The sequence below is a fragment of the Dromiciops gliroides genome, chromosome 1, assembly GCF_019393635.1.
Source record: "Dromiciops gliroides isolate mDroGli1 chromosome 1, mDroGli1.pri, whole genome shotgun sequence".
Lineage (NCBI taxonomy): Eukaryota > Metazoa > Chordata > Mammalia > Microbiotheria > Microbiotheriidae > Dromiciops > Dromiciops gliroides.
Window position 1 is genome coordinate 305,280,004 of NC_057861.1, and position 25,524 is coordinate 305,305,527.

The 25,524-nt window shown below is 39.5% G+C and overlaps 1 protein-coding gene across 3 annotated transcripts; it reads left to right on the forward strand.

Annotated features, from left to right (window-relative positions):
• Positions 1-2,809: 2,809 nt before the first annotated feature.
• NARS1 (asparaginyl-tRNA synthetase 1) lies at positions 2,810-24,647 on the forward strand. 3 transcript variants are annotated; one of them, XM_043976276.1, is made up of 15 exons: positions 2,810-2,931; positions 6,480-6,562; positions 10,757-10,822; positions 10,920-11,012; positions 11,101-11,190; positions 13,930-14,008; positions 15,710-15,780; positions 16,294-16,380; positions 17,440-17,661; positions 17,747-17,946; positions 18,365-18,500; positions 19,545-19,658; positions 21,689-21,820; positions 22,184-22,315; positions 24,315-24,647. In XM_043976276.1, the coding sequence occupies exons 1-15, from the start codon at positions 2,922-2,924 to the stop codon at positions 24,444-24,446; spliced, it is 1,647 nt and encodes a 548-aa protein (XP_043832211.1). In that variant the 5' UTR covers positions 2,810-2,921; the 3' UTR covers positions 24,447-24,647. The 3 variants fall into 3 exon arrangements, with proteins under 3 accessions (XP_043832211.1, XP_043832210.1, XP_043832212.1); XM_043976275.1 differs by lacking the exon at positions 2,810-2,931 and adding an exon at positions 4,544-4,699; XM_043976277.1 differs by lacking the exon at positions 2,810-2,931 and adding an exon at positions 4,692-4,795.
• The last annotated feature ends 877 nt before the right edge of the window (positions 24,648-25,524 follow it).

Genomic DNA, 25,524 nt, shown 5'->3' on the forward strand with positions numbered 1-25,524 from the left:
GGTCTAGGTTCTTGTTAACTGGTACCTGGAGGTCTGGCTCCTATTAATTACTCCTATTAATCACCACTCATAACAAAAATATAAAGAGGCAAGTTATAGAAATCCTAATTTATAAATGTTAATACCCAGAAACTAGAAATGAGATTGAAAAACACAGGGACACTCTGACCTTGGCAAGTTGAGGTAACATGCACAGAAAAGGCCAAATTTGTCCCCAGTTCACCTTATGACTTGTAAACCCCCAAAACACACTTCCACAGAAAAAGGTACCCGTCTCGGGGGTTGGCTTATGCCCCCAGGAACTCCAAATTAGGATAGGCACTTCCCTGTACCTCCCTGAGGTAGAGACTATTATGAGACTGATAATCAATTTATCCATACTATAAATATAACCGTCTTTTCTTTCCCTATTGGAGAGACACCTCCATGGTTCTCTCCCTGTGGTCACTCACAGTATTGCAATAAAACTTGGGAAACTGAGTCACTGAGTCTTGTAATTCTTTGGGATGCCTCACAATCAATCTGATCAATTAAATCCATCCCAGATCAATACCTATATTTTCTCTGAACTTTCTGATATGTCTTCTCTCAAAATTTAAGGTAGAGACCATGTCTGATGTTCTTCTCCTTATCTATTATGAATTATAAGATGACCTAAACACTTTCTATGAAGTTCCTACTGTTTCCACTTTTCATCTCCTATTTTGTCAGAATATGATCGCAGTGTATCAGATCCTTTCATCACTTTCTTTACATTCTGAAAGATATGATTATCAGGAAAGCAAGGCATGAATATATGATGCTCTGATTTTTTTTTTCTTTTTTAGAAAAAGTCCTCCAGTATATATCTAGATAGCTGAAATTCTCTGTCCCAACTATAGTCTGCTTCAGTACCAGGCTTATGATATGCATCAGGAACTCATTATCCATTTCCTCCATCTGGCAGGGTTGGTCTGTAGTGTATACTCACCATAAAATTATTCCTGTTTCTCCCTACTTTGATCCTCATTCAAACGTTCTCATGCTGATGCCAGATTTCTTTTATTTAGGCACAGATATGAACATATTCATTTCTTTAAAATTCTTCAGCCATTTTCCATCACATATTAAGTCATTAATTATATCTGAGTTTTACTTTCCTCATTGATAAAATAAGGGTTTTGGACTAGAGGATCTCTAAGCCCTCTTATGGTCCTAACTCCTATGATCCTAATGTGAAAAGATGTAGGCTCAATGATAATGTGCTTGGGAATTTGGAATTAGTTGAACTACAAAGAATATGATTAATTTAATGTTAGCCTAGAAGGAGGTTTGTGCCTGATTTTATCCTCTTGGCCATTTGTATCAATAAATTAAATAAGGACACAAATAACATGCTTATGAAACATTTTCATGACAAGAAAATGGGACAGACATGCTGGATGTCAGAACTGAGGTCCCCAAAGATTTTGATAGGCTCAAGCAATGAACCAAATCTAATAAAATGAAAATTAACAGGGACAAACACAAGGTCCTGCAGGTAGTTTTTTTTTATTCCACAAATATATCTGTTTAAATGAAAATACCTGGGGGATTTTAATAAACTGCAAATTTAATGAGTTGAGAGGGCTATGTAGCACCCCAAACACCTAAATTGATCTTAGTACCTATTGTAAGGTAACTCTAAATAGAAACTACTTAATGTAAATGGATTTACATATTAACCTAAAGTCCCTGGAGTAAGGTGGGGAATCTTTGGGAGGGGATAAATTTGTTTGGGGAAGATCCATAAGACAATCAAGAGTCTGGAATTGACTAAGATTGGTTAGACCCAGGCAATTCATTGGCCTGGGAATGGGGAGTAGTTGGGGATCAGTTCTCAGTAAATTGTGGTTATTGTAATGATTGGAATGATGCCACCTACTGGAGACTTGCTGTGGGAAAGCTCCACCATGAGGAAAATGCCTCAGAGACATTGTGGCTTTTCCTTGGTGTCAGGAAATGATGTTTGCTCATGGGTACTGTCTATCAAGGCTACCAGCCAATCAACTTGAGGAGCCTCCTATGGTCTGGGAGGAGACAGGAAGGAGGAAAGGGAGCCTGCGGGAGAGCTCTGGGGCTTTTTGGGTTCCTGACTGGATGGTGGTGGTGGCAGAGGACTTCACAGGAAATTTGAGGAAAGATAGGAATGCCAGGCTGTTGGAATTCTGTTCTCAATCTTTTTCTTTCTATTTTCCAATAAACCCTTAAAAACCTAAACTCGTTTTATCAGTGATTTTAGTCAGTTTCTCCCAAAACTGGGGGAACAGATTAGAATCCACATTTAGAATCTTAAATTACACATTATCAATATTATATGTGTGTGTAATGTATATATAAATATTATGTAATGTATATATATAAACATTGTGTAATGTATACAAAATGAATCCAAGATAATTTTGGAAAGGAGTATAATAAAATGATTTTTAAAAAATCCTAAGAATTCGAGCTATTAAAAATGAAATGGGTTGCTTCTGGAATTAGTGGATTCTTGCTCACGAGAGCTCTTTAAACAGATCCTGGAAGACAACTTATTGGAGTTGCTTCTTTGACTGTAGGGCTGAAAAGGTTTTGAGGCTGACTCCCTGAAGCTTCAGGAAATTACCTTTTCTGTGGAGTGTGTTCACTTTCCAGTGTCTCTAAGATATTTAAAGTGAATTGGGCGTGGGGGGTGGGCTAAGGGAGGGTAGAGAGAACGGTTGGAGAAAAGGCTTGAGCCCTCACTCAAGATGGCACCCTTGACGTCATTTGCCCTTCCATTCTGGCCAATGGAGTTGTGGTTTGGGGGCTAGGACCCACTACGTTGACGAATTAGGCCTCGCATGATGCAACGAGGGTGACTCTGGGACGGATGCAGCAAAGTGGTGGTGCAGGAACAGCTGTCACTAGAGGTGATCAGGATGGTGTTGGGTAAGCTTGTGGGGGAAGGAAGGAGGAGGGAGGATCTGGCACCTTGAGAGGAAGGCATTCTTAGCTGGAACCGGAATCTTTATGAAGAGAATTTATGAGTAGACTTTGTTCGGGAAATTGGGAGGGTAATAACTCCTGTTCTTTCAAGAGTTCATTCATTCAATATATATCTGGCACCTACTGTGTGCAAGGGTCAGTGAACTGTATAAAGATAAATGGATTTTACAGTCCCTTAAAGGACCATAATAAATGACATTTCTATTGCGCTTTAAGATCAGTAAAGCACTTTGCATGTATTATCTTGTGCAATCCTCACCTGGCCCGGTGAGATAAGTATCATGATTTCCTAGTTGTATAGACAAGGAAACAAGTTCAGAGTTTATAAGTGACTTGCGCAGGGTCATTTAGTAACCTGTGTTAGAGCAAAGCCTTGAGCCATCATCTTTTCAACTCCAGGACATAATGTCTACATAATAGACACTAGAAAGGAGGACGTAGTAAATGTCACAAAAGTGTTGTGTGCTACATACCAGGCAAGTGAGGGCGTAACCCGGCCCCCTTCACTTAAAGGGTGTAGGGACGAGATCTGGTGTAGAAAGCTGCGCCAGTCCCGGGTGATGGGGTTGCTGTGCCGCAGGAAATGTATATCCCTCCCGCCACCCCCGAAGTTCTCGGTGCGGTGGTTTGGAATTTGCTTCTCTAAGCAAAGTGCGCGGCACAAAATGAGCGATTGCTACTTTTGTCACTTTCAGTTTTATTGATGTGTTTTGTTTTATATCATTTGCATTTATTACAATGTAATATGTAGTAATATGTTATTGCTCTGACTTTGTTACTTTTTATAACAAAGTAAAACAGTTTAGTAAAACTAATACAGTGAATTCATCCGGAAGGGAATACAACATTTTATATCTGTAGCGCGCTCCTTTTTATGGGGAAAAAACAAACAAACCACCAAATCGATTATCTCTCCTACACACTACTCCTTTGGGTGGGTGGGGAAGAAAAAGTACATTTCTTGTTACGAATATGCTTAGTCAAGCCTAACTAATTACCGTGCTTGGGGGGGAGGGAGAGAAAAAAGTTATTTTCGTCTCTTCTGGTTTTTTGTTTGTGTTTTTTTGATGTGGCTCTCTCTCCCCGTCCTCCGGCAGGGTTCCTTGTGCATAGGAGAAGTTCAATAAATATTTCATTCGTTCATTCGACGAGAATCTGTTAGGCGACTGCAGCTTTTGCAGCCAAGATGTGTCTGTTGGTTTCGGTTCTCAGGGTCTGGGTTGATTGACTGGGTCTGGGTGATTCTCTCCCTTGCGGAGGAAGGACGGAGGCTTCCACTGCAATTCATGAACTAGGCCATCTGGACTGGCCCCACATCACCAGGAAGGCTTCATCCTTCAGCTTTTCCTAGCTCGCCCCGAAGCGCTACGCGCCGGGAGAGCCGGAGGCTGGACCAAAGTGGTCTACCGACCTGGAAGAGGGAGTGAGAGGGGCGGGGCTTGGTTCCGCGTTTCCGAAGTTCTCGGAAGTGTCCTTTTCCCGAACTAACATGGCGGCCTCGGCGTCCATTGCCCTCACCTCTTGTCCAATGGAACTGGGACTCGGCGATGAGTCACTGGGCGACCGGGGCGGTGCCTGTCTGATGCAACACATGGGACACCGGGTAATCCAGAAAGGTTCAGCCGCTTTTTCTGCACGCTGCCGGTTTGGGCTCGAGCCTGGGCTGAAATGGCTTTGGAGGTGACCCACGCGGTGGCTGGGCTCGGGCTGGGTGAGTGCGGGGCCGAGAGAAGCGGAGCTGCCCGTCGAAGTTTCCGGTGAAGCTGGGACAACGCGGGCATCCGCAGCCCTGGGACCCGGGGATCTGGTGGGGCCCAGGCTGGGGGCGCCCCCGGTGGTGTTAGCTGATGTTAGGCCCGGGGCCCTTGGCCATTGCTACCTGCCCTGGGTCATTTTGATGCAACCTCAACCTCTCCCCCCACCCCCACCCCCCACCCCGGACAATTCTTCCTCTAACACCCCCTCCCTCCCATCTCTCTTCCTGTTAGAAATAGGTAATATTTCATTGAAGATGCATTGAGCCTGGGCCTCCAGGTGGTCTCGTGATTATTACCTGAAATGTTTAGTCTTAGTAAGGTTTTTGTGTGTATAACATAGCCAGATTTGTGGCAGAAATGTATTTTCACAATGTAGGACAGTGGTGGGGTTTCCTTTATGTTAATAGGATTCCAGATTTAAATCTGAAGGACTGCAGAGATCTAGTGCAGGCCACCTTAATCTTTATTGTGTCCTGGACAACTTTGGTAATCTGGTGAATTCTATGGATCCCTTCTGAGAGTAACTGTAAAATGTCTGGAACAGAACTTTTTGTAAGAGCTATGAGAGGTTTAGTAATTTCACCAAAAGAGGGTATCCATTGTCTACAGTACCCAGCTGCTCCCAGAATGGCTCTCAACTGCCTCTTAGTAGTGGGGGCAGAGAGTTGTTGAATGGCCTGGACTCGCTTAGAAGAGACAGAGCGAGTTCCAGCAGCCAAAATAAATCCTAAATAATCTACCTGGGGCAAACACCATTGTACCTTTGTCTTGGAAACCTTGTGTCCTCTTGTGTCCTTGAGAGTAACAATTTTTTTTAATGCATATAATAAAATACATAGGATTGTAAAGGAAACAAGTTATATTGAAACACAGCTCAAAGTTCATGGACTTCAGGTTAAGAACCCCTTATTTAGCTCCGTTTTTTCTTTCTTTTTTCAGTTAAACTAGCATTTTATCTTTCCCTGTTAGCCTCTTTAAAAGAAAAAAACAAAAACAAAAGAAAAGCCCATGTAACAAATATGCATAGTTAAGCAAAACAAATTTCCACACAGTCCATGTCCAAAAATATTATATCTCATTCTCCATTTTGAGACATAATCCCTTTATTAGGAGATGGGTGGCCTAGTTCATCAGTCATCCTCTGGAATCATGTTTGATCATTGTACTGATGGGACTTCTTAGGTCTTTCAAGGTTCTTTGTCATTACATTGTGACTTGTATAAATTGTTCTAGTTTTGTTCACTTCACTCGATATCAATTCATACAAGTCTTCCTAGGTTTCCCTGAACATGCCTCAATAATATCCCATTGTATACGGTGTTGTTTTTTTTCAGCCATTTTCCAATGGGCAGGTACTTCTTTAGTTTTCATTTCTTTAAAGTGTTTTTCATTTTAAAGATTAAGGAAGCAGTTCCAGAAAGGTTGTGTCCTTATGTCAAAGAACTAGTAGGAAAATAAACAAACTTGGAACCCAAGTTCTCTGATTCCACATCTGGTATTCCTTCTACTATACCAAGATACAGGTAGCATTAAAATAGAAAGGTTTTGTTAAAGGATGGGGTGGTTATAGTAAATACTGTTCCATTTTTCAGTCAGTACTGTACTTGTACGTGGTAGCATATCTTCTATTACATTTAAAAAGACAAAAAAGAGCTTAATACAGTTGCTTTGTGTACCTGGTACCTGAGAAAACTGTTGTCAATTCTTTTCTCTCTTTTATTTTTTTATTAACAGGGGAACTCTACGTCTCAGATCGAGAGGGGAGTGATGCAACTGGTGATGGAACAAAAGAGAAACCTTTTAAAACAGGCCTAAAGGTATTCTCTCCTCACTTAAAATTGAATGATACCTAACAGAATATTATAGTGGAAGAAGTGATGAACTGAAGTCAGGAAATCTGGATTTAAATCCTTCCTCTAGTACTTACTAGTTATATGACCTCAGCCAAAGCTCTTAATTTCTCTGAACTTCAACCTCACAGGGTTGTTTTGAGAATCAAATAAAATAATATATGTAAAGCACTTTGTAAACTTTGAGGCACCATATAAGTAGTGAAATGACTGAGGATATATATAAAGAATTAGACCCTCACGAAATACCTTCAGAATTTTGTCACCGTCAGCATGAACTTCTGTGTGCTTGATCTACTCCATTTGTTTTTTCCCCATCTTGCTTTTATTTAATGCCATTTTCACTTCCTAATGAAGCATAGAAGGAAATGTGATCATTTGAGTCCAAATTGGTAGGTCCATGGTGATTATAAAAGGATTTTTTGACTTACATTACCCACTACAGTCTTTAAAAAAAAAATCAGGTTTGGGGGCAGCTAGATGGCACAGTGGATATAGCACTGGCCCTGGATTCAGGAGGACCTGAGTTCAAATCCGGTCTCAGACACTTGACACTAGCTGTGTGACCCTGGGCAAGTCACTTAACCCTCATTGCCCCGCCCCCCCAAAAAAGATTGAAGTATCATTGATTAAATCTTGAAAGAATCTTAGAAGCCATCTAGACCAATATCATTTTTACAAATGAGAAAACTGAATTTTAGAGAAGTTAAGTGATATATTTGTATTTGATTATATAACTTATTGGGGAAGTTAGGTAGTGGATAGAATGCCAGGCCGGAAGTCAGAAAAACCTGAGTTGAAATTTGACCTCAGACACTTAACTAGGTGTGTGAATTTGGGCAAGTCACTTAACCCTATTTGCCTCACTTCCTGGATGAACTGGAGAAGGACTGGCAAGCCATTCTAGTATCTTTGCCAAGAAACCCCCAAATGGGGTCACAACTGAACAACAAAAAATAATTTTGATCATCAACAAACAAGCCCCAATGAGATCTTTTTTTTGTTTGTTTTTGGTTTTTTTTTTTTTCAGGGCAATGGAGGCTAGGTGACTTGCCCAGGGTCACACAGCTAGTAAGTGTCAAGTGTCTGAAGCTGGATTTGAACTCAGGTCCTCCTGAATCCAGGGCTGGTGCTTTATCCACTGTGCCACCTAGCTGCTCCCGAGTCAGATATTTTTTGATTAAAACACTTTTTTGAACTCATTAGATCTTGTAATAATTACTTTACATTGCATTAACTTTTAAGTGAAATTATTATAGTCAGTGTTTACATCATTTTTGTTGGCCATTTAAATTTTAAACTTTCAGTAGTGTAAGGGGCTAAAATTCTAGCTATGCTATCTAAAATCTAACGAGTGGTCGCCAATAAATTATAAGCTTTAGCAAGAGTATTTAAGTGTTTATTTATTAAAAAGCATGAGGATCAGAGAGAAAGGTAAAAATCTAACTATTTCTAAGAGACCTCATCATCAGACCTGCCATGGGAGGTCAGGAACAAAAGGGACCCAATGCCTCCTGTGAAGTTTAAATTACTTGCCTAGGGTCATACAGCTAGTAAGTGTCAAGTGTCTGAGGCCGGATTTGAACTCAGGTCCTCCTGAATCCAGGGCCAGTGCTTTATCCATTGCACCACCTAGCTGCCCCCTTTCTTTTTATCTCCAAGGAGTATCTGAGCCATCCTGCAGTGGCCTTCTTTCCTGTTTCCATTTATAGCAAGAATGTCTAAATTGATAGGATTCAACTCTTCCAGTAATATGTCCACACATCAGTGATTGGCAAAAACGTTGCAGTTAGAGTACCAACAGTCAAATGAAAATGGATGGTCAATGTGATTCTTATCATCCTCTACCTCTTTCCTTGTACTCTACCACTGTAACTACAGAAAAAGAAAGGGTGCCAGACAGGACTTAGGGCCATTTAAAAATTTTTTCATAGTTTGTGTGTTGCCAAGGCTAAAATAAATGGTCTCATTAGTAGGTGACCACCTCATTGGTGACATGTCCACAACCAATAGTTACTCAAGAAATTCTAGACTTCTGAGCATTGCTTTGTCCCAGGGACAGTCTCATTAGTGAGGAAAGTTGAGTTCTTGTATAATATGCTTAGTACAGAAATGAAATGATAGAGAGTATTCCTCAAATCATCTCTAGTTGAGTTGAAAGATTCCTGTCATAATAGCTTTTCTGATTATATTTGTGTGTCCGTCTGAGCACCTGTGCATTCATTCATTCATTTATGTATTTCTAGGCCTTTTTTTTTTTTTGGTGAGACAATTGGCGTTAAGTGACTTGCCCAGGGTCACACAGCTAGTAAGTGTTAAGTGTCTGAGGCCAGATTTGAACTCAGGTCCTCCTGAATCCAGGGCCGGTGCTGTATCCACTGTGCCACCTAGCTGCCCCAGAAATTTCTAACAAAGGATTACATGTTAACAAGGAGGAGCAGAAAATGACTCATAAGAAAGGTGTAATGTTAAAACTGGAAAACAGGTGCCACCTAGCTGCCCCCTATTTCTAGGCCTTTTGTTGATTCCAGACTAAAATTGCAGTGTTGCCTTTATTCAATTAAAACCCCCCTCTCTCCTATAAGAAATATGATTTCATGGAACATTGGGCATCATATTGCAGTACTAATGAGGAAACTGCCTCTAACAAAACAGATTGACATCTTATCTGCAATTTAGAGCCTTAGACAGTTGCTTAGAGCACTGAATGGTTAAATGACTTGGCCATAGTTACACAGCCAGTATATGTCAGAAGTAGGTCTTCCTGGCTCTGCAGCCTGTTCTAATAACTACAACTCACTTACCTCTGTGCCCCACAAAGTATATAATACATTCTATGGTGGGGAATAATGGAAACAAAGAGAGATCCCTGGTCAGAGGCTTTGGAGGGCATTGAAGAAAGCCAGGTGGAAATCTGGCACCTGAGCTTAACCTTTGGAGGAAGAGATGAATGACATAGGCATGGAGGTGACATGTTGAGGCAAGAACTCATGGTCCTGCTTGTTTGGAACCTTGTTGTGCAGAAAGGTGGGATTGGGGGAGGAGGGACGGTAATGTGGAATATGCCTGGTGAGGTCAATTTGGGCCAGGTTCTGGAGAGCTTCATTCATTCATTCATTCATTTATTTTGTGGGGCAATGAGGGTTAAGTGACTTGCCCAGGGTCACACAACTAGTGTCAAGTGTCTGAGGCCAGATTTGAACTCAGGTCCTCCTGAATCCAGGGCCAATGTTCTATCCACTGTGCCACCTAGCTGCCCCTATGGAGAGCTTTAAATATCAGGCTGAGGAAATTTGATTTTATCCTAGTAGCAATAAGGCTTCACTTAGCAGAAGAGTGACCTGGTCAGATCTGTGCTTCAGAGAAGTTATTGGCAGCTTTATGAATGATGGATTAGAAAGGGGAGAAGGATTAGAAGGTTGTTGTAGAGGTCAGTTGAGGGATACTAGTCAGAACCAGAGTGGTTGCTGTGGGAGGCAGGAGGGAGTCAAGGGGGTGGAGAGAAAGGATGTTTTTAAGTAAACTCCAGGGGCACCTAGGTGGTGCAGTGGATAAAGCACCAACCCTGGATTTGGGAGGACCTGAGTTCAAATCTGACCTCAGACACTTGACACTTATTGGCTGTGTGACCCTGGGCAAGTCATTGCCCTGCCCCCCCCCCAAAAAAAAACCAAAAACAAAACAGGAAGTAAACTCCACAGAACTTGGCACCAAATTAGACATAATAGGGAAAGGAAAAAAGTCAAAGATCACACCAATCTTTGAAACTTGATGGTCACTTTTAGAATTCTGAGAGTTTTCAAAAATAATAAAATCTGTCTTTCAGTTAACTGAGGTTGCTGGATGAAACATGTTTAAGTGAAATGTTTATACAGTTCTAAATAGTGAAACAGTGTGGTAGAGCAGAAAGAGTACTGATTGAAATGCTTGGGTTTTTAATTCCTCTGTATCCATTGTCATTTAATCTTTTTAAGCCAGAAGTTTTTCAACTTGGGATAATAGTAACCATAGTACTTAACTTCATAGGGTTTTTAGAATCACTAGAGATAGTGTACATGCAACATTTTATAATTCTTAAACCCTTACATAAATATCAGCTGCTAATAATTCTTACAGACATATCATGAATATTATTTCTAATATAGATCTCTCTTTTTTAAGGCTCTGATGACAGCAGGAAAGGAGCCATTTCCTACTATTTATGTGGATTCACAGAAAGAAAATGAGGTTGAGTATCTTAACATTCTGTCCAGCTTTTTTGTTTTAGGAATAATTAAGCCTACAAATAGTCCTTGCAAATAAATGCGCTTACTTATCTCTTTAGAGATGGGATGTTATTTCCAAATCCCAGCTGAAGAACATTAAAAAAATATGGAACAGGGAACGAATGAAGAACGAATCCCGAGAGCAAAGAGAGGTAAGTAAAGAATGGGACGTTCTTTTTTCTTCTGAAGTTTGTCAGATAGAAGCAGTTTTCTAACAAGGTGCTTTATCTTTAACATTAGGCAGAAGACAATTTAAGACGAGAGAGAAACCTAGAGGAAGCAAAGAAAATTACCATTAAACAGGATCCAAGTCTTCCAGAGGCAAAATGTGTAAGCAAAGTCAGATTGTTTCATGTCTTTTAGGCTCAAACGGAAAGCTTCTGCAACAAATGTTCAGTATCCTGAAGGGCATGTCACTAGTGAATCTATTCCTTTTTTGGGGTTTTTTTTTTTGCAGGGCAATGAGGGTTAAGTTACTTGCCCAGGGTCACACAGCTAGTAAGTGTCAAGTGTCTGGCTTTGAACTCAGGTCCTTCTGAATCCAGGGACAATGCTTTATCCACTTCGCCACCTAGCTGACCCCCGAATCTATTTTAAGCTGTTTTTCCTCATTTGCTCTTTAGGCATGGGAAAAGACAGTTTTTAAGTTAAAAAAAATTTTACCATTTAATAACCAATCATAGCTGATTTGGAGGTACACTAAATCAAATTGCTTTGAATCCTTTATTTCTGTTCTACTTATAGTGAAACAGCCCTCTCCAGTGTTGCTAATGACCTCATTATTGCCAAATCCAAAGATCTCTTTTCAATCAATGCTGAATTCAGGAGAAAGCAAATAGACTGATTTAGGTGGAACATAGAGAGCATGGGGAGGGGAGTAATATAACATAAGCCCAGACAGCCTGATTATGGGGGCTTTAAATGCCCATCTTAGGAGTTGGCATTTTGTCCAAGAAGCAGTCAGAAGCCACCGAAGAATTTTGAGCAGGGGACTGACATGATCAGACTGGGAATATTATTTTGGTGGCTGTGTGAAGAATGAATTGGAGAACAGAGAGACTGGAGATGATGAGATCAATAAGGAGGCTGCAGCAGTGTCTTTGTAAGAAGTCATGAGGGTTTGACCTGGGGAGGTAGCTACATGAATGACTAGAAGGAAATGCGTGGGAGACGTGTTTTGGAAGTAGTGGCAGCCAGTGGGAGATAATGGGTTCCTGGGAGGGGGAAGAGTCAAGCATAACTCTGAGGTGGGAATCCCAGATGGCTAGAAGGGTGCTCATAGCCTAACAGAACTGATATCTAGACAGAAAGAAGTTAATGTTTCATTTGGACACATTGAGTTTGAGGTATTGATGGGACATCTAGGTGGAGATGAGTATTTCTCACCTCTTTCCCATTCCCTCCTGTTCATCCTCAACTATTATAATAACCTCCCATTATTCTGGTTCTCTTCACCAGCTTTCCATTGCTTGCTGATGATTATTCTGGTCTTTAAGGCTGGCCACATTCTACTTTAACCTACCTTTTCAAGTGCTGTTTCACTTTATTTCTAAATGTATTGGGACAGCTGGGTAGTGAAATGGAAGAGTGCTGGGCCTAGAGTCAGGAGGACTCAGTTTGAGTTCAAATCTGGCCTGTCTTGCAAACCAACTGGATTTATTGTTCTTGACTCTTTTCTCTGTACCCTTATTCATGCCATGCTCCATACCAGGCATTGAATACCTTTCAAAATTCTTTTCTTCACTTTGGTCTCTCTCTGTTGAAGTTGCTCCCTTTTTTCAAGGCCTTCTCTTTTGCATGAAGCCTCCTCTGACTAGTCCATCCTTCTAATCTGAAAGTGATTGCTTCCCTGCAGAAATTTTTCTAGTATTTTACCTAGATTTGTTAGCCCTTGTCAGTTAGTCTCACTTGTATTCTAGCTACTTGTGTATATGTCTTTTTCCCTAAGTTCATCTTGGTATTGCTGTTTCCTACTACATTCCCTTTCATGTAGTGGGTGTTTTGCAGAATTTGATTGGATTTCTCTGCGCTTGCTATAGAGTTGAGTTTTATATGGTGGGTTGAAAGAATCTGTATAACTGAGTATAAATTTATTTTCATTTTTTTCTTTAGTTAGCTTTTGGAGGTAACCTGTAGGCCCTCCCCCCCCCCGCGTTGTTCCCCCTTACCTTTCTACTTCATAAATTAAGAATCACTTATCTTTTGTATTTACTTTGTCTCTACCCTTTTCCCTACCTGCAACCCTTGTAAATAAGGTTCTAGCTGCCCTTTCTTGGGTCATTCATTCCCTTTTTTTTGGGGGGGGTGAGGCAATTGGGGTTAAGTGACTTGCCTAGGGTCACACAGCTAGTAAGTGTTAAGTGTCTGAGGCTGGATTTGAACTCAGGTCCTCCTGACTCCAGGGCAGGTGCTCTATCCACTGTGCCACCTAGCTGTCCCCAGGTAATTCATTCCCAAATCTCAGGATCTACTTATAATAATGATCAGCTCAGTGATGTCAAGGAAGGGGTGCTATTCTGACCAGGAGTTGAGATCTTAGGTGCTTCAGTGAGCAAGTTCCTCTCTTATAGCTTCAGGGAAGGGAACCATTTTTATCATCTGGTCAATCCAGGGAGGAAACGTCCGTGTTTGGGGATCTTTTGCAGATGTGATCCATAAGGCTGAAACTCCCAGATGGCTTTGATTGTCTTCCTTATTCTGGATTAGAAATCAGGAGCCAAGTTGTCGTTCTAGCCTCATGTAAGATTTCTGAGGTTTCAGCTCTGGTGTTTTGTGATCACAGCCTCTCTGTCTTACTTGCTTCACCTCCCTTCCAGCAGGTATTGGAGGATTGTTAGGTGTCTCAGCTTACTCTTCTCTACTTTCTCTCCCTTTTCTGATCAATTTTCTAATTTAATGAAGTCGTTCTGAATGTGACTTCTGTTTTCTGCCATCTTAGCCACCCCAAGATTTTATATGGACTGTGGCTTTTATGGTTCTTATGATTCTGTTGTCCACATCATTGATGGAAAGTTGGGTTGTGTAATAAATGATGAATTTTATTAATAAATTGTCATTCTTGCTCGACAGGTAAAGATTTGTGCTTTAGAAGCACATCGAGGCCAACGAGTGAAGGTGTTTGGCTGGGTTCATAGGTTACGCAGGCAAGGTAAGTTGGTGTACCCAATCTATTTCTTTTTTCTTTTTCTTTTTTTTTTTTTTTGTGGGGCAATGAGGGTTAAGTGACTTGCCTAGTGTCACAGCTAGTAAGTGTCAAGTATCTGAGGCTGTATTTGAACTCAGGTCCTCCTTCTGAATCCAGGTCCAGTGTTCTTCCTCTCTGTCACCTAGCTGGTTAGTAGTACTAAGAAAATGCATATTCAACAAAATTTCTCTGAACTATTTTTTTGTTTATGTCTGAACACTAAAAAAGGTCTTGACTTGTTCCCTTGTCCTGAATCCAGGGCCAGTGCTTTATCCATTGTACCACACAGATTCCCCCCCCCCCCCGTTTATTTCTAATTTAAAGTCTAGTAGACTTAGATCAGGATGAAGAACATCTCAATATTTACCATAAACAATGGTCTTAAACCTAGTGCATTGTGCCATAGCTTGTCCCATGTTACAGAATGTCATTTCAGATAAGTGGCCTTTTCTAGACCACATTGATGATGTTCTCTTCTTATTTCCTTCTTTTCTTCCTTCCTCTCCTCCTACTCCCCCTTCCAAAAAAAAAAAATTGAAAATATTCTGTTTTTCATGTGTTTTTCTTTTTCTCTAAGAGGCAGGGGTGAATTCCTTTTGGCTCCATTCCCCCTTCCTTGGGCTGAACTAAGTTCCTTTGTGGTCCAAAGTCAAAAGGTTGCCAGCTCTTCTCTTTACCATATGAGGCCAGGCAGATCCTTTACCTTCTGTGGACCTCAGATGTTGAACTAGATTAGGCCTTTTAGATTTGTGCAGGGAAATGAGGGTTAAGTGACTTGCCTAGGGTCACACAGTTAGTACTTGTCAAGTGTCTGAGGCTGGATTTGAACTCAGGTACTCCTGAATCCAGGGCTGGTGCTTTATCTACTGTGCCACCTAGCTGCCCTGCTATATTTCAGTATAATTGGTTTTCTTTGCAAGCCGATGTATTTTATATATTTAAAATATTCTGAGAAGGGACACACAGGTGTCAGCAGGCTGCTACAGGAATCTGACTTTAGAAGGCTGAAAACCCCTGCACTCAGAGGGACTCACAGGTCTCTTCCAGGCCTACTTTCAGGGTCCTGGGATCCTGTGATTCTGTGTGAATTTACAGCCTCTTTGAGCTTCAGTTTCCTCACCTATAAAATGAGGAGATCATTTACCTGGGGTCCATGAATATTTCAACATAAATCATGGAATTTCTTATTTTATTCATTTAAAAACCCTACTGTGAGAACAGATCCAGGCTGCCAATGCACACAAGGTTAAGATCTCCTAGACTAGAATCCCTGAGTTTTCGCCATGAGCTGTAGAATTCTGTGAAACTTACTTGATATGTGGCCTTAGTCATGTTACTTAACGCTGTTCTATACATCAATCTGCTAGCTGTGAATGATAATTCCTATGCCACTTAATTATACTAAATTATGAGATGATTTTGTTTTTAATGAGGATATCACATAACATAAAAGATGTAAAAATGCTTTGAAAACATTAAACGCACTATGGTGATGATATAAATGAGCACTTATTTCTCCAAAGGAAAGTTGAAGAAGTGTGATAAGTTTGATGAACTCAACTATGCTTTCATATAGTGTTTGTATAAACTGCTATGTAAAAGGTAAATTATAAAGATCTTCATAGCATCTCTAAGGAAAAAAATTACTTTTCTTTTTATTTTTAGGAAAGAATTTAATGTTTCTTGTATTAAGAGATGGTACAGGATATCTTCAATGTGTCTTGTCAGATGAACTGGTAATTTTTTTTTTAATTTTTCTGTTAGCACAGAAATTTAACATTGACAGTTTGGGTTTTATGAATTTCAAGATCTATAGATTAATTTTTCTCTCTTTTATAAAAATGGCCCATCTTTTTAAATATCCAAGTACTTTATTTTATTTTGCAGTTAGTGAAAAAGCTTTCAGCTTTTTAGTAAATTATTTTAAAAACCTACAAATTTGAAAGAAATACTTTACTGGTAAGAACCTATTCTTCTTTGAATAATGGGTTTCTAGTCATATACACTCAGAGTCCCTATCATAGAGATGCATCTCGATTTCCTCTTTTAAAAAAATTCTCTTTAACATTACAAATTTTGCCAAACATTAAGAGTAAAGACAATGGCTTGTTTTGTTCAGAATTTGAAAGGACTAGACTTTCATACAAAGTAAATTGTTCCTAAATAATACCCCCATATTCTTTATATGGTAATCTAATTAAGTAAGAGTAGAAGATTATGCTAAAAACATAACCTTCTTTCTTCTATAGTGTCAGTGTTACAATGGAGTGGTCTTGTCTACAGAGAGTAGTGTGGCAGTGTATGGAACGCTCAATCTTACACCAGAAGGCAAGCAGGTAAGTGTGAAATGTGTGTGTGTGTGTGTGTGTGTGAAATGATTGAAAAATGCCTTCAATAATATTTAATAAAAGAAAACCCTCAAATTTATAATCTTGAGATTATGGGGGGGGAAAAGTGTGGTTGATTAGCCACCAGAGGGAGCTCTCAGTTATAGATAGTGCAAGAAGGACTTCCAGAGAGGCACTTGTGTTTGTATGGAAGATTGAATTTAAGGCAGTAAAATTTCTTTGCAACTAATGGGATTGAAAAATAGCAGGCACTAGGATTTTTTGTTGTTGTTGTTTTTGTTTTTAGTGAGGCAGTTGGGGTTAAGTGACTTGCCCAGGGTCACACAGCTAGTAAGTGCTAAGTGTCTGAGGCCGGATTTGAACTCAGGTCCTCCTGACTCCAGGGCTGGTGCTCTATCCACTGAACCACCTAGCTGCCCTAGGATTTTTGTCCCAACAACTATCTTCTTGTCTAATTGTCTCCAAATTATCTTTCTTATTCTTTGTTCAGCCATATTATACAAGAGAACACTTGCTTCCTGAAATGATTAGTGGGGAGGGGTGTGTGTGTGTGTGTGTGTGTGTGTGTGTGTGTGTGTGTGTGTGTGTGTGCTGATTTTTCATTATTTGTTCCAGATAGAAAAACCATTTAAATATTTGCATTTAAATAATCCTTTTCAGTTTTGGCAGATATTAATATTTTTTAAATGATTAGCCACAATGAAAGACTATAGGTCATCAGTGGATAGAAAACTGAATTCAGAGTCATTAAGTCTTAGATTCACATTCTGCCGGTTACATCCTGGCTGTATGACCATGGGAAAAAGAACTCAACTTCTCAGTGCTGTCAGGTGACTCTTAAGATTTCTAGTTAACATTGATAGAGGGAGTTTCCTTACTAGGAATTCCCTTTATTAATGAAATGATAGGTTTGAGTCAACCCCTGTAATTAAAAATTCGCAGTATATTCTCTAATGACCTAAATAAGGATTGTTGAATAGTGTAACATCTATTTTGTTTTAGAGTTCTTTTTGTTCCCCATATCTCTTTTTTTCAAAATACACTTAGGCACCAGGAGGCCATGAGCTGAGCTGTGACTATTGGGAATTGATTGGCCTAGCTCCTGCTGGGGGAGCTGATAACCTGATCAACGAAGAGTCCGATGTAGATGTCCAGCTTAATAATAGATACATGATGATCCGAGGAGAGAACATGTCCAAAATTTTGAAAGCACGTTCAATGGTCACCAGATGTTTTAGAGACCACTTTTTTGATAGGGGATATTATGAAGTAAGTATTACATGCTTTTCTGTTGCATAAACTTTGTTTTTGCTATTTTAGAATGATATAGGCTAATCTTTTTTTTTTTTTAAAGGTCACTCCTCCAACATTAGTACAAACGCAGGTGGAAGGTGGTGCCACACTTTTCAAACTTGACTATTTTGGAGAAGAGGCATTTTTGACTCAGTCATCACAGTTATATTTGGAGACTTGCATCCCAGCTTTAGGAGATGTCTTTTGTATTGCTCAGTCATATAGAGCGGAACAGTCCAGGACACGAAGACATTTGGCAGAGTAAGGGAATGCCATTTGCTGCTGCTTTTTTTAATCTGGTCACAAGGAAAGCATCTTGCATGATGTCTTTGTAATAAGACTTTGATGTATAAAGTATAATTTTAAATAGTAATTATAAAAGCTTGCCTACCCTAGGCAAATGACAATTTTTATACTCAGAAGTGGAATAGAAGAAATGTATCTCTTTGTTCACTGTGACCTTACCCTCTTATTAGAAAGAACAAGCAAGAAATTGCTAGCTTAAGGGATCCCGATATTAGAACTGAATAGTAATGCTTTTGCTTTTGGTATGTTACCTTCCTAGACATTTTTCCATTATTAAAATTCCTTGTGTTAGAGTAAAATTTTGTTTACAAAAAAAAAAGTCAAAAGCTTCGTGGCCCTGAAATGAATGCCTTGGTGTCATCTTTTTCCTCAGGTACACTCACATTGAAGCCGAGTGTCCCTTCCTGACGTTTGATGATCTCCTAAACCGTTTGGAAGACTTGGTTTGTGATGTAGTTGACAGGGTCTTGAAATCACCTGCAGCAAGCTTATTATATGACCTTAACCCGGTATGCATTCTGGAAATGATACTCAAAATTCTTTGCGTAGAAAAAGAGAATGTTTTGTGGTATCTTACATAGACGCATTGGTGTAATGAGCTCAAATAATTGAAGAAATTTAAGACCCAAAATGACTGGTTTAGGATTTTAGTTTTGTAATAGTCTGGTTTATATAAGTGTTCTTGATAATTTATCTATTATGTATTTACAGAAGGTATATATTTATAACTCTTTGGGCTATAAAATGTTTTATAGTTTTGCTTTTTAAAAAAAGGGCCTTAAATGATACACAGATGCTTTCACTGCAGTTCTTTACACCCTTTGGCAGTGGGGCCTAGGCATTCAATAGCTTTGGGGGGGGGGCAATGAGGGTTAAGTGACTTGCCCAGGGTCACACAGCTAGTGTCAAGTGTTTGAGACCAGTGCTTTATCCACTGCGCCACCTGGCTGCCCCCTATTCAATATCATTTAATCCTAAATGATTCACTGAGTATTTCATCAGGAGACTTTTGGTAGTACTATTTGTCATTAGTAGGAAATCCCTATCCCTTTTTGTAGAAAACATAGATAAATGTTAGCAACAGACTTGTAACAGGAGATCATGTCATTTTGCCCTAACATGTTGGCAATCAGTTTTTTGTTTGTTTGTTTGTTTTGTTTTGTTTTTTTGGTGAGGCAGTTGGGGTTAAGTGACTTGCCCAGGGTTACACAGCTAGTAAGTGTTAAGTGTCTGAGGCTGGATTTGAACTCAGGTCCTCCTGACTCCAGAGCTGGTGCTCTATCCACTGCACCACCTAGCTGTCCCAAGAGATATACTCTTGATCACAGAGATGGTAGTGTTGAGTGTGGATGGTTCAACATAAATCCTTCTCACTTCTGGACAAGTCATTCTGGGCTTTGCTTTCATCATCTGTAAAATGAAGGCACTGCTCTTTTAGGATCTCTGAGGGCCCTTCCTACTGTAGTTATGTGTGACTGGAAGTAGTTTTAGAAGTCATTTTTTTAGAAGCTATTTTAAACTTACTATGTGTTTTCTTTTTTTTTTCATTATAGACTTTCACACCCCCCAAAAGACCTTTCAAACGGATGAACTACTCAGATGCCATTGTGTGGCTAAAGGAACATGATGTAAAGAAGGAGGATGGCACCTATTATGAATTTGGAGAGGTAACACATGTTTTTCAGTCTTGGTTTTTCTTTCAAGGGGGACATTGCATGGAATTAGAGTTTCAGCTTTTAAATTTTCCATCAATGCTTCAGTTTTCCTTATTCTTTTCTTCCTTTACATCAGCAATATTTTCCTGGGAGAATACTAACCATGGTTCTCTGGGGCAAGTGATAGCATTTTTTTTGTTCATGTGATAGCATTTTATCCAAATCTTTGTTTGTTTATTTGCTGAATCATGAGGAGGAATGAATAGGGTAGCCACCAAAGGTGCAGTGCGCTGAGGTGGTTATGGATAAGAGGCAAGAAGAAGCAGGGGCCTTTCTTCTTTCTTTCTTTCTTTATTTGTTTATTTATTTATTTATTTCTTTATTTTTTTAGTGAGGGGTTAAGTGACTTGCCCAGGGTTACACAGCTAGTAAGTGTTAAGTGTCTGAGGCCGGATTTGAACTCAGGTACTCCCGACTCCAAGGCCGGTGCTCTATCCACTGTGCCACCTAGCTGCCCCTCAGGGGCCTTTCAAATGAAAAGCCTGAAGAGGAAAAGAAAGAGGTGGATGTGACTGGGTCCTAGTGGCACAATTTTACCTATGATCAGTCATGGTCCTGCTGCTCAGTTTCATGCATATTTTTAAATTGCCATTCCTGTTCTAGCCCCCATCTCATCTGGTTGCATTTCTGTTACTCACTTAGCTTTAAAATAAGGGTTTTTGTTTTGTTTTGTGGGGCAATGAGGGTTAAGTGACTTGCCCAGGGTCACAGAGCTAGTAAGTGTCAAGTGTCTGAGCCGGATTTGAACTCAGGTACTCCTGAATCCAGGGCCAGTGCTTTATCCACTGCGCCACCTAGCTGCCCCCTAATAAGTTATCTTTTTAGGGTTGACTGTTTCCTGTTTTAGAATATTAACAATCTGACAGGTTTCCTGTTGGTTGTTAACTATGGGTTACCAGGGAAAGCGAAAGAGTCTAATAATATCTACGTGGTATCTATAATTTCTTGTTATAACTTGAATATATGTGATGTACTTCAAACATGTACTTCAAGACACACAAGGACATATGTGAAAACAAATTTATTTGTTATATCATCTAATGTTTTTAGCTAAGTACTTCATGTACACTTTTCCCTTGTAAATAGGACATTTTGGCTCTTTTTTTCGGGGGGTGGGAGGTGGGGCAATGAGGGTTAAGTGACTTGCCCAGGGTCACGCAGCTAGTAAGTACCAAGTGTCCAAGGCTGGATTTGAACTCAGGTCCTTCTAAATCCAGGGCCGATGCTTTATCCACTTTGCCACCTAGCTTCCCTGAGACTCACTTATTTTTTAGATGTGTTTTACTGCCAGCCAAAGCATAACTGATATACAGTGCAGGTAAAGAATTACAAATAACTGTGAGTGTTTATGGATGGCTATTATTTTTTTTTTTCCTCTTCAGTGAGGCAATTGGGGTTAAGTGACTTGCCCAGGGTCACACAGCCAGCAAGTGTCAAGTGTCTGAGGCCGGACCTGAACTCAGGTACTCCTGACTCCAGGGCTGGTGCTCTATCCACTGCGCTACCCAGCTGCCCCAGATGGCTATTATTAATATACTTTCCATGTAGATCATTGATATTCAGAAACCTTCACTGATTACCTAATGCTCACGGAACTAATAAAATACTTTTACTTCAGAGTGAGATAAAATTAGTCATTATAGTAATAACTGATATACCCAAGCTCACTGGTTTCTAGTTTCTCTCATAATAGGCTATGCATACATATACATAAACACATATATACCTATAGTGTCTGAATTCCATTATTGTATTCATGGAAGCAGATGTCTTTTTACTATTCATTTAGCTACTTCTTGAAGAATTTTGGAACATGCTAAAATTGCTTGTTTTGAAAGTGAGACTAACCCCTCCCTACTTTTTTGCAACTTGTCTTAGTATGTTGCATCAATAGGACAAAGGCTTGGTGCAGAGGGAGAGAGCTCCTGATGTCTTGTTGCATTTCTAGTTGTAAATGTTAATGAAGTCTTGTTTAACCTCAGGATATCCCAGAAGCCCCTGAGAGACTGATGACAGACACCATTAATGAACCGATCTTGCTGTGTCGATTTCCTGTAGAGATCAAGTCCTTCTATATGCAGCGATGTCCTGAGGATTCCCGGCTTACTGAATCTGTCAGTTGGTGATTCGAGTAGTATTAGGAGCCTTTCTTTTTGAGGGGGTGGGGATTGCTGTTTGGAATGTTGTGTAGCTTATCGTTTAAAACCCCAAATATTTTATTCCCAATACAAAATTATAAAATTGTTTCTGAAATTGTGTACTTTTACCAATGGGCACACCAGATGTTAAATTTTAGTCCATGAATGATCAAAATAAGTTTTAAAGGTGCTTCTTATAGGAGCACAGTTCTGGCTTTCGGCTAAGCTGTAGAATAATGCCAGCATTTTTTTTAAGTGTTAGGAAAGTAATTTTAATTTGCTTGCCTGGTAACAGCAGGCTTATGCAACATCTTGTCCTCTTAATTTATTATTTTTTAGGTAGATGTGTTGATGCCAAATGTTGGTGAGATTGTGGGAGGCTCCATGCGTATCTGGGATAATGAAGAACTGCTAAAGGGATATAAAAGAGAAGGCATTGATCCCACTCCCTACTACTGGTATACTGATCAGGTAAGTGCAGTTGGGTTTTTTGGTTGTGTGTGTGTGTGTGTGTGTGTGTGTGTGTGTGTGTGTGTGTGTGTGTGTGTGTGTGTGTGTGTGTGTTTTGGTGAGGCAGTTGGGGTTAAGTGACTTGCTCAGGGTCACACAGCTAGTAAGTATTAAGTGTCTGAGGCCGGATTTGAACTCAGGTCCTCCTGACTCCAGGGCCGGTGCTCTAACCACTGTGCCACCTAGCTGCCCCAGTGCAGTTTTTTAAAAAAAATTATTTTTGTATCTTGACAAGTGCTATACAACAAATTGCTTTAATATTTGATACAACTTGGTCAGCTTCATGAGTAAAAAACAACATTCCATTTCTTGCCAGATTTTATAAAATTGAACTAAATGGAGAGTTTAAATTTAGCTTTGACATTTTCTAGTTTCTAATTTATGGTTTAGTACCTCCTTTATTGATAATAGCAGATTATTACCTTATATTTCAGCTTTGTTGGGATCTTCAGGCTAGAACTTTACAATGACAGTATGGGATGATTATTTCCCCAAAATTATTGAAGCCATTAATTTGGGGTATTTAAAATAGTTCACAAAGCCTTGAACTTTCTGTTGGTGGTCCCATCTGTTCCCATTACATTAGCTTTCACTCTATGTATCTCCCATCTCAACCACTTTATAAACTCCAGATACAAATTTTCAGCTGTCTCTCAGACATCTATACCTAGATTTCCTACTGGAAACCTACTGCCACCTCAAACTCTAAAATTCAACTCTCCATCTTTGCCCACAAACCTGCTGCTTTTCTGGTCTTTAATGTTACCACTATTCTCCTAATCACTTATTCTTTGCGGGGGGGGGGGGGGGGGGGGGGCACACAATGAGGGTTAAGTGACTTGCCTAGGGTCACACAGCTAGTGTCAAGTGTCTAAGGCTGGATTTGAACTCAGGTACTCCTGAGTCCAAGGCCAGTGTTTTATCCACTGCGCCACCTAGCTGCCCCCTAATCACTTATTCTTAAGGCTTCAGAGCCATCATCTGATTTCTCCTATTCTCTTTTCATTTATTGTTAGTTTCCAAACTCCATTAATTCTGTCTCTGCAATAACTATTGCATCTGTCCTCTTATTGCTATTTCCAGTATGATAGTACTCCAGGTCAAATTATTCCTCCTGAGACTAATTTAATGTCCTTGTAATTGTTCTGTCTGCCTCTAGCCTCCCCTTCTAAACAAACTTTCACAGCACTACTAGTTTAATTTTAATGCATGGTTCTGACCACATCACTCCACTGCTAAAAACTTTCATTGGCTTCCCATCATCCGGAATGCAAGGGCTAAGCTCCTTAGGTTGGCATTCGAGGTTCTCTATATCTAGTTAATTTTTCTCTCCATTTGTTATCCAGCCAAAGACTACTCACTATTCTTGACTACATACTGGTGCTTTTACATCTTACAGCATGGTTTCCCATGCCTGAAATGGTCATCTTCCTTCCCCCAATAACACCTATTGAAATTCTAGCTATCCTTTGAAGCACATTTCAAATGCCACTTCTTCCTTTGCAGCTTCCTTGTTTCTTAAGCTAGAAGTGAGCTCCCCCCATGATCAGTCATAGCATCTACAGAATGAACATAGGATTTGGAGTCAGAACTGGGTTTGAGTCTAGGCACAGTCCTTTTCTGGCTGTATCAGCTTGGGCAAGTCATTTTATTTCTCTGGGCCTCCGTTTCCTTATTTATACGATGAGATTCCTTCCAGTTATCAAATCTCATGGTCTTATTTTTTTATGCACTTATAATATTTGGTTATCTTAGAACCATTTGCATGTGTCTTCTCTTCTCTACTAGATCATGAGTTTTTTGAACATAGGTGTCATATCTTATTTGTCTTTGTATCTCCTACAGTACCTGACAATGTCTGACTTGCACTTAGTCTTTAATGAATGTCTGCTATTTGTTGAAGACGATGAATCTTGGAAATTGGCATTTAACCTCTTTTAAAAAATTTTGGTTTTGACAGAGAAAATATGGTACATGCCCTCACGGAGGGTATGGCTTGGGCTTGGAACGGTTCTTAACTTGGATTTTGAACAGATACCATATCCGAGATGTGTGCCTGTACCCACGTTTCGTCCAGCGTTGTAAACCCTAACTGTCTAGTGAAGGACAGCAATAGGAACAGGTACATACAGCTTAATGGAAAGATACAACTTCCCACAATGAAATGATCCATCTGTTTTTTTTTTTTTTTTGGTCCCATCAGAGTGTTTCTGCTTGTGTTATCTGTTCTCATTGCCATAAAATAGTCACAATTATTTGGAATGTCCCAGAAATAAAATGACCTCAAGTGATATTTATGTTGTCGTTCTTAGCCGTTACCAACATTGGGGAAGGGATATTGTGGCATAACTAGTGTGCAATTAGTAATATATTTCAGCTCTTGATTATAGATTAGACAGGACTATGTGTCTCATACCATTTACCACTGATGCCAGGTATTTCTACTTTATCCTAGTAACTTGAATTTTTTATGTTCTTTTCTGTGCTTCTGCAATTCTGTTTTGTGATTAGTAGTATCTTACTCTTTTGGTGAATTAAGAACCAAAAGCTTGGAATAAAAATGACACCTAATTAATACAATGTTAAAGATTTAATTGCTTCCATATAAATGCCATTCAGCTGTATGTAGATCCTGGAATAAAAAATAACCATTTTCTTGAGTTGTATATCCACTTTGTTATTATCTGATAAGCATTCCAGAGTTTAAATGTATTTAAACTATTTTGTTTACTACAGAAATGGAAGAATTTGCAGGATTCTTCAAAGTGTTTATTAAAGGTCAAAAAGTAGACAATAAAAATACTATTTGGGGGTAATTAAATATTATACAGGGTCTCTGTTCCATTGTTCTGAAGTCAGGCAGCTTTTCTTCTCTGGCATTTCCATAAATAATCAAGAATAAATGAGCTCCAAAAGAATTTAAAGCTAGATATTAATATATTGATTAATAATTTATAATAGTTCAAACAACTATTTGTATCAATCTCCTTATGTCTTGGGATCTAATCTGAGCTATTTTATTCATTCTCACTGTACTTATTGAATTACTCCAGTTCAGATTCAGCCAATTAAAAATGCATGTCATATATACTTGGTTAACTGTAATCTTGAAAATTAATAAATGACAACATGTAAAAATACCTTGCTTGGGTAATTTTTTCACAGCTGAA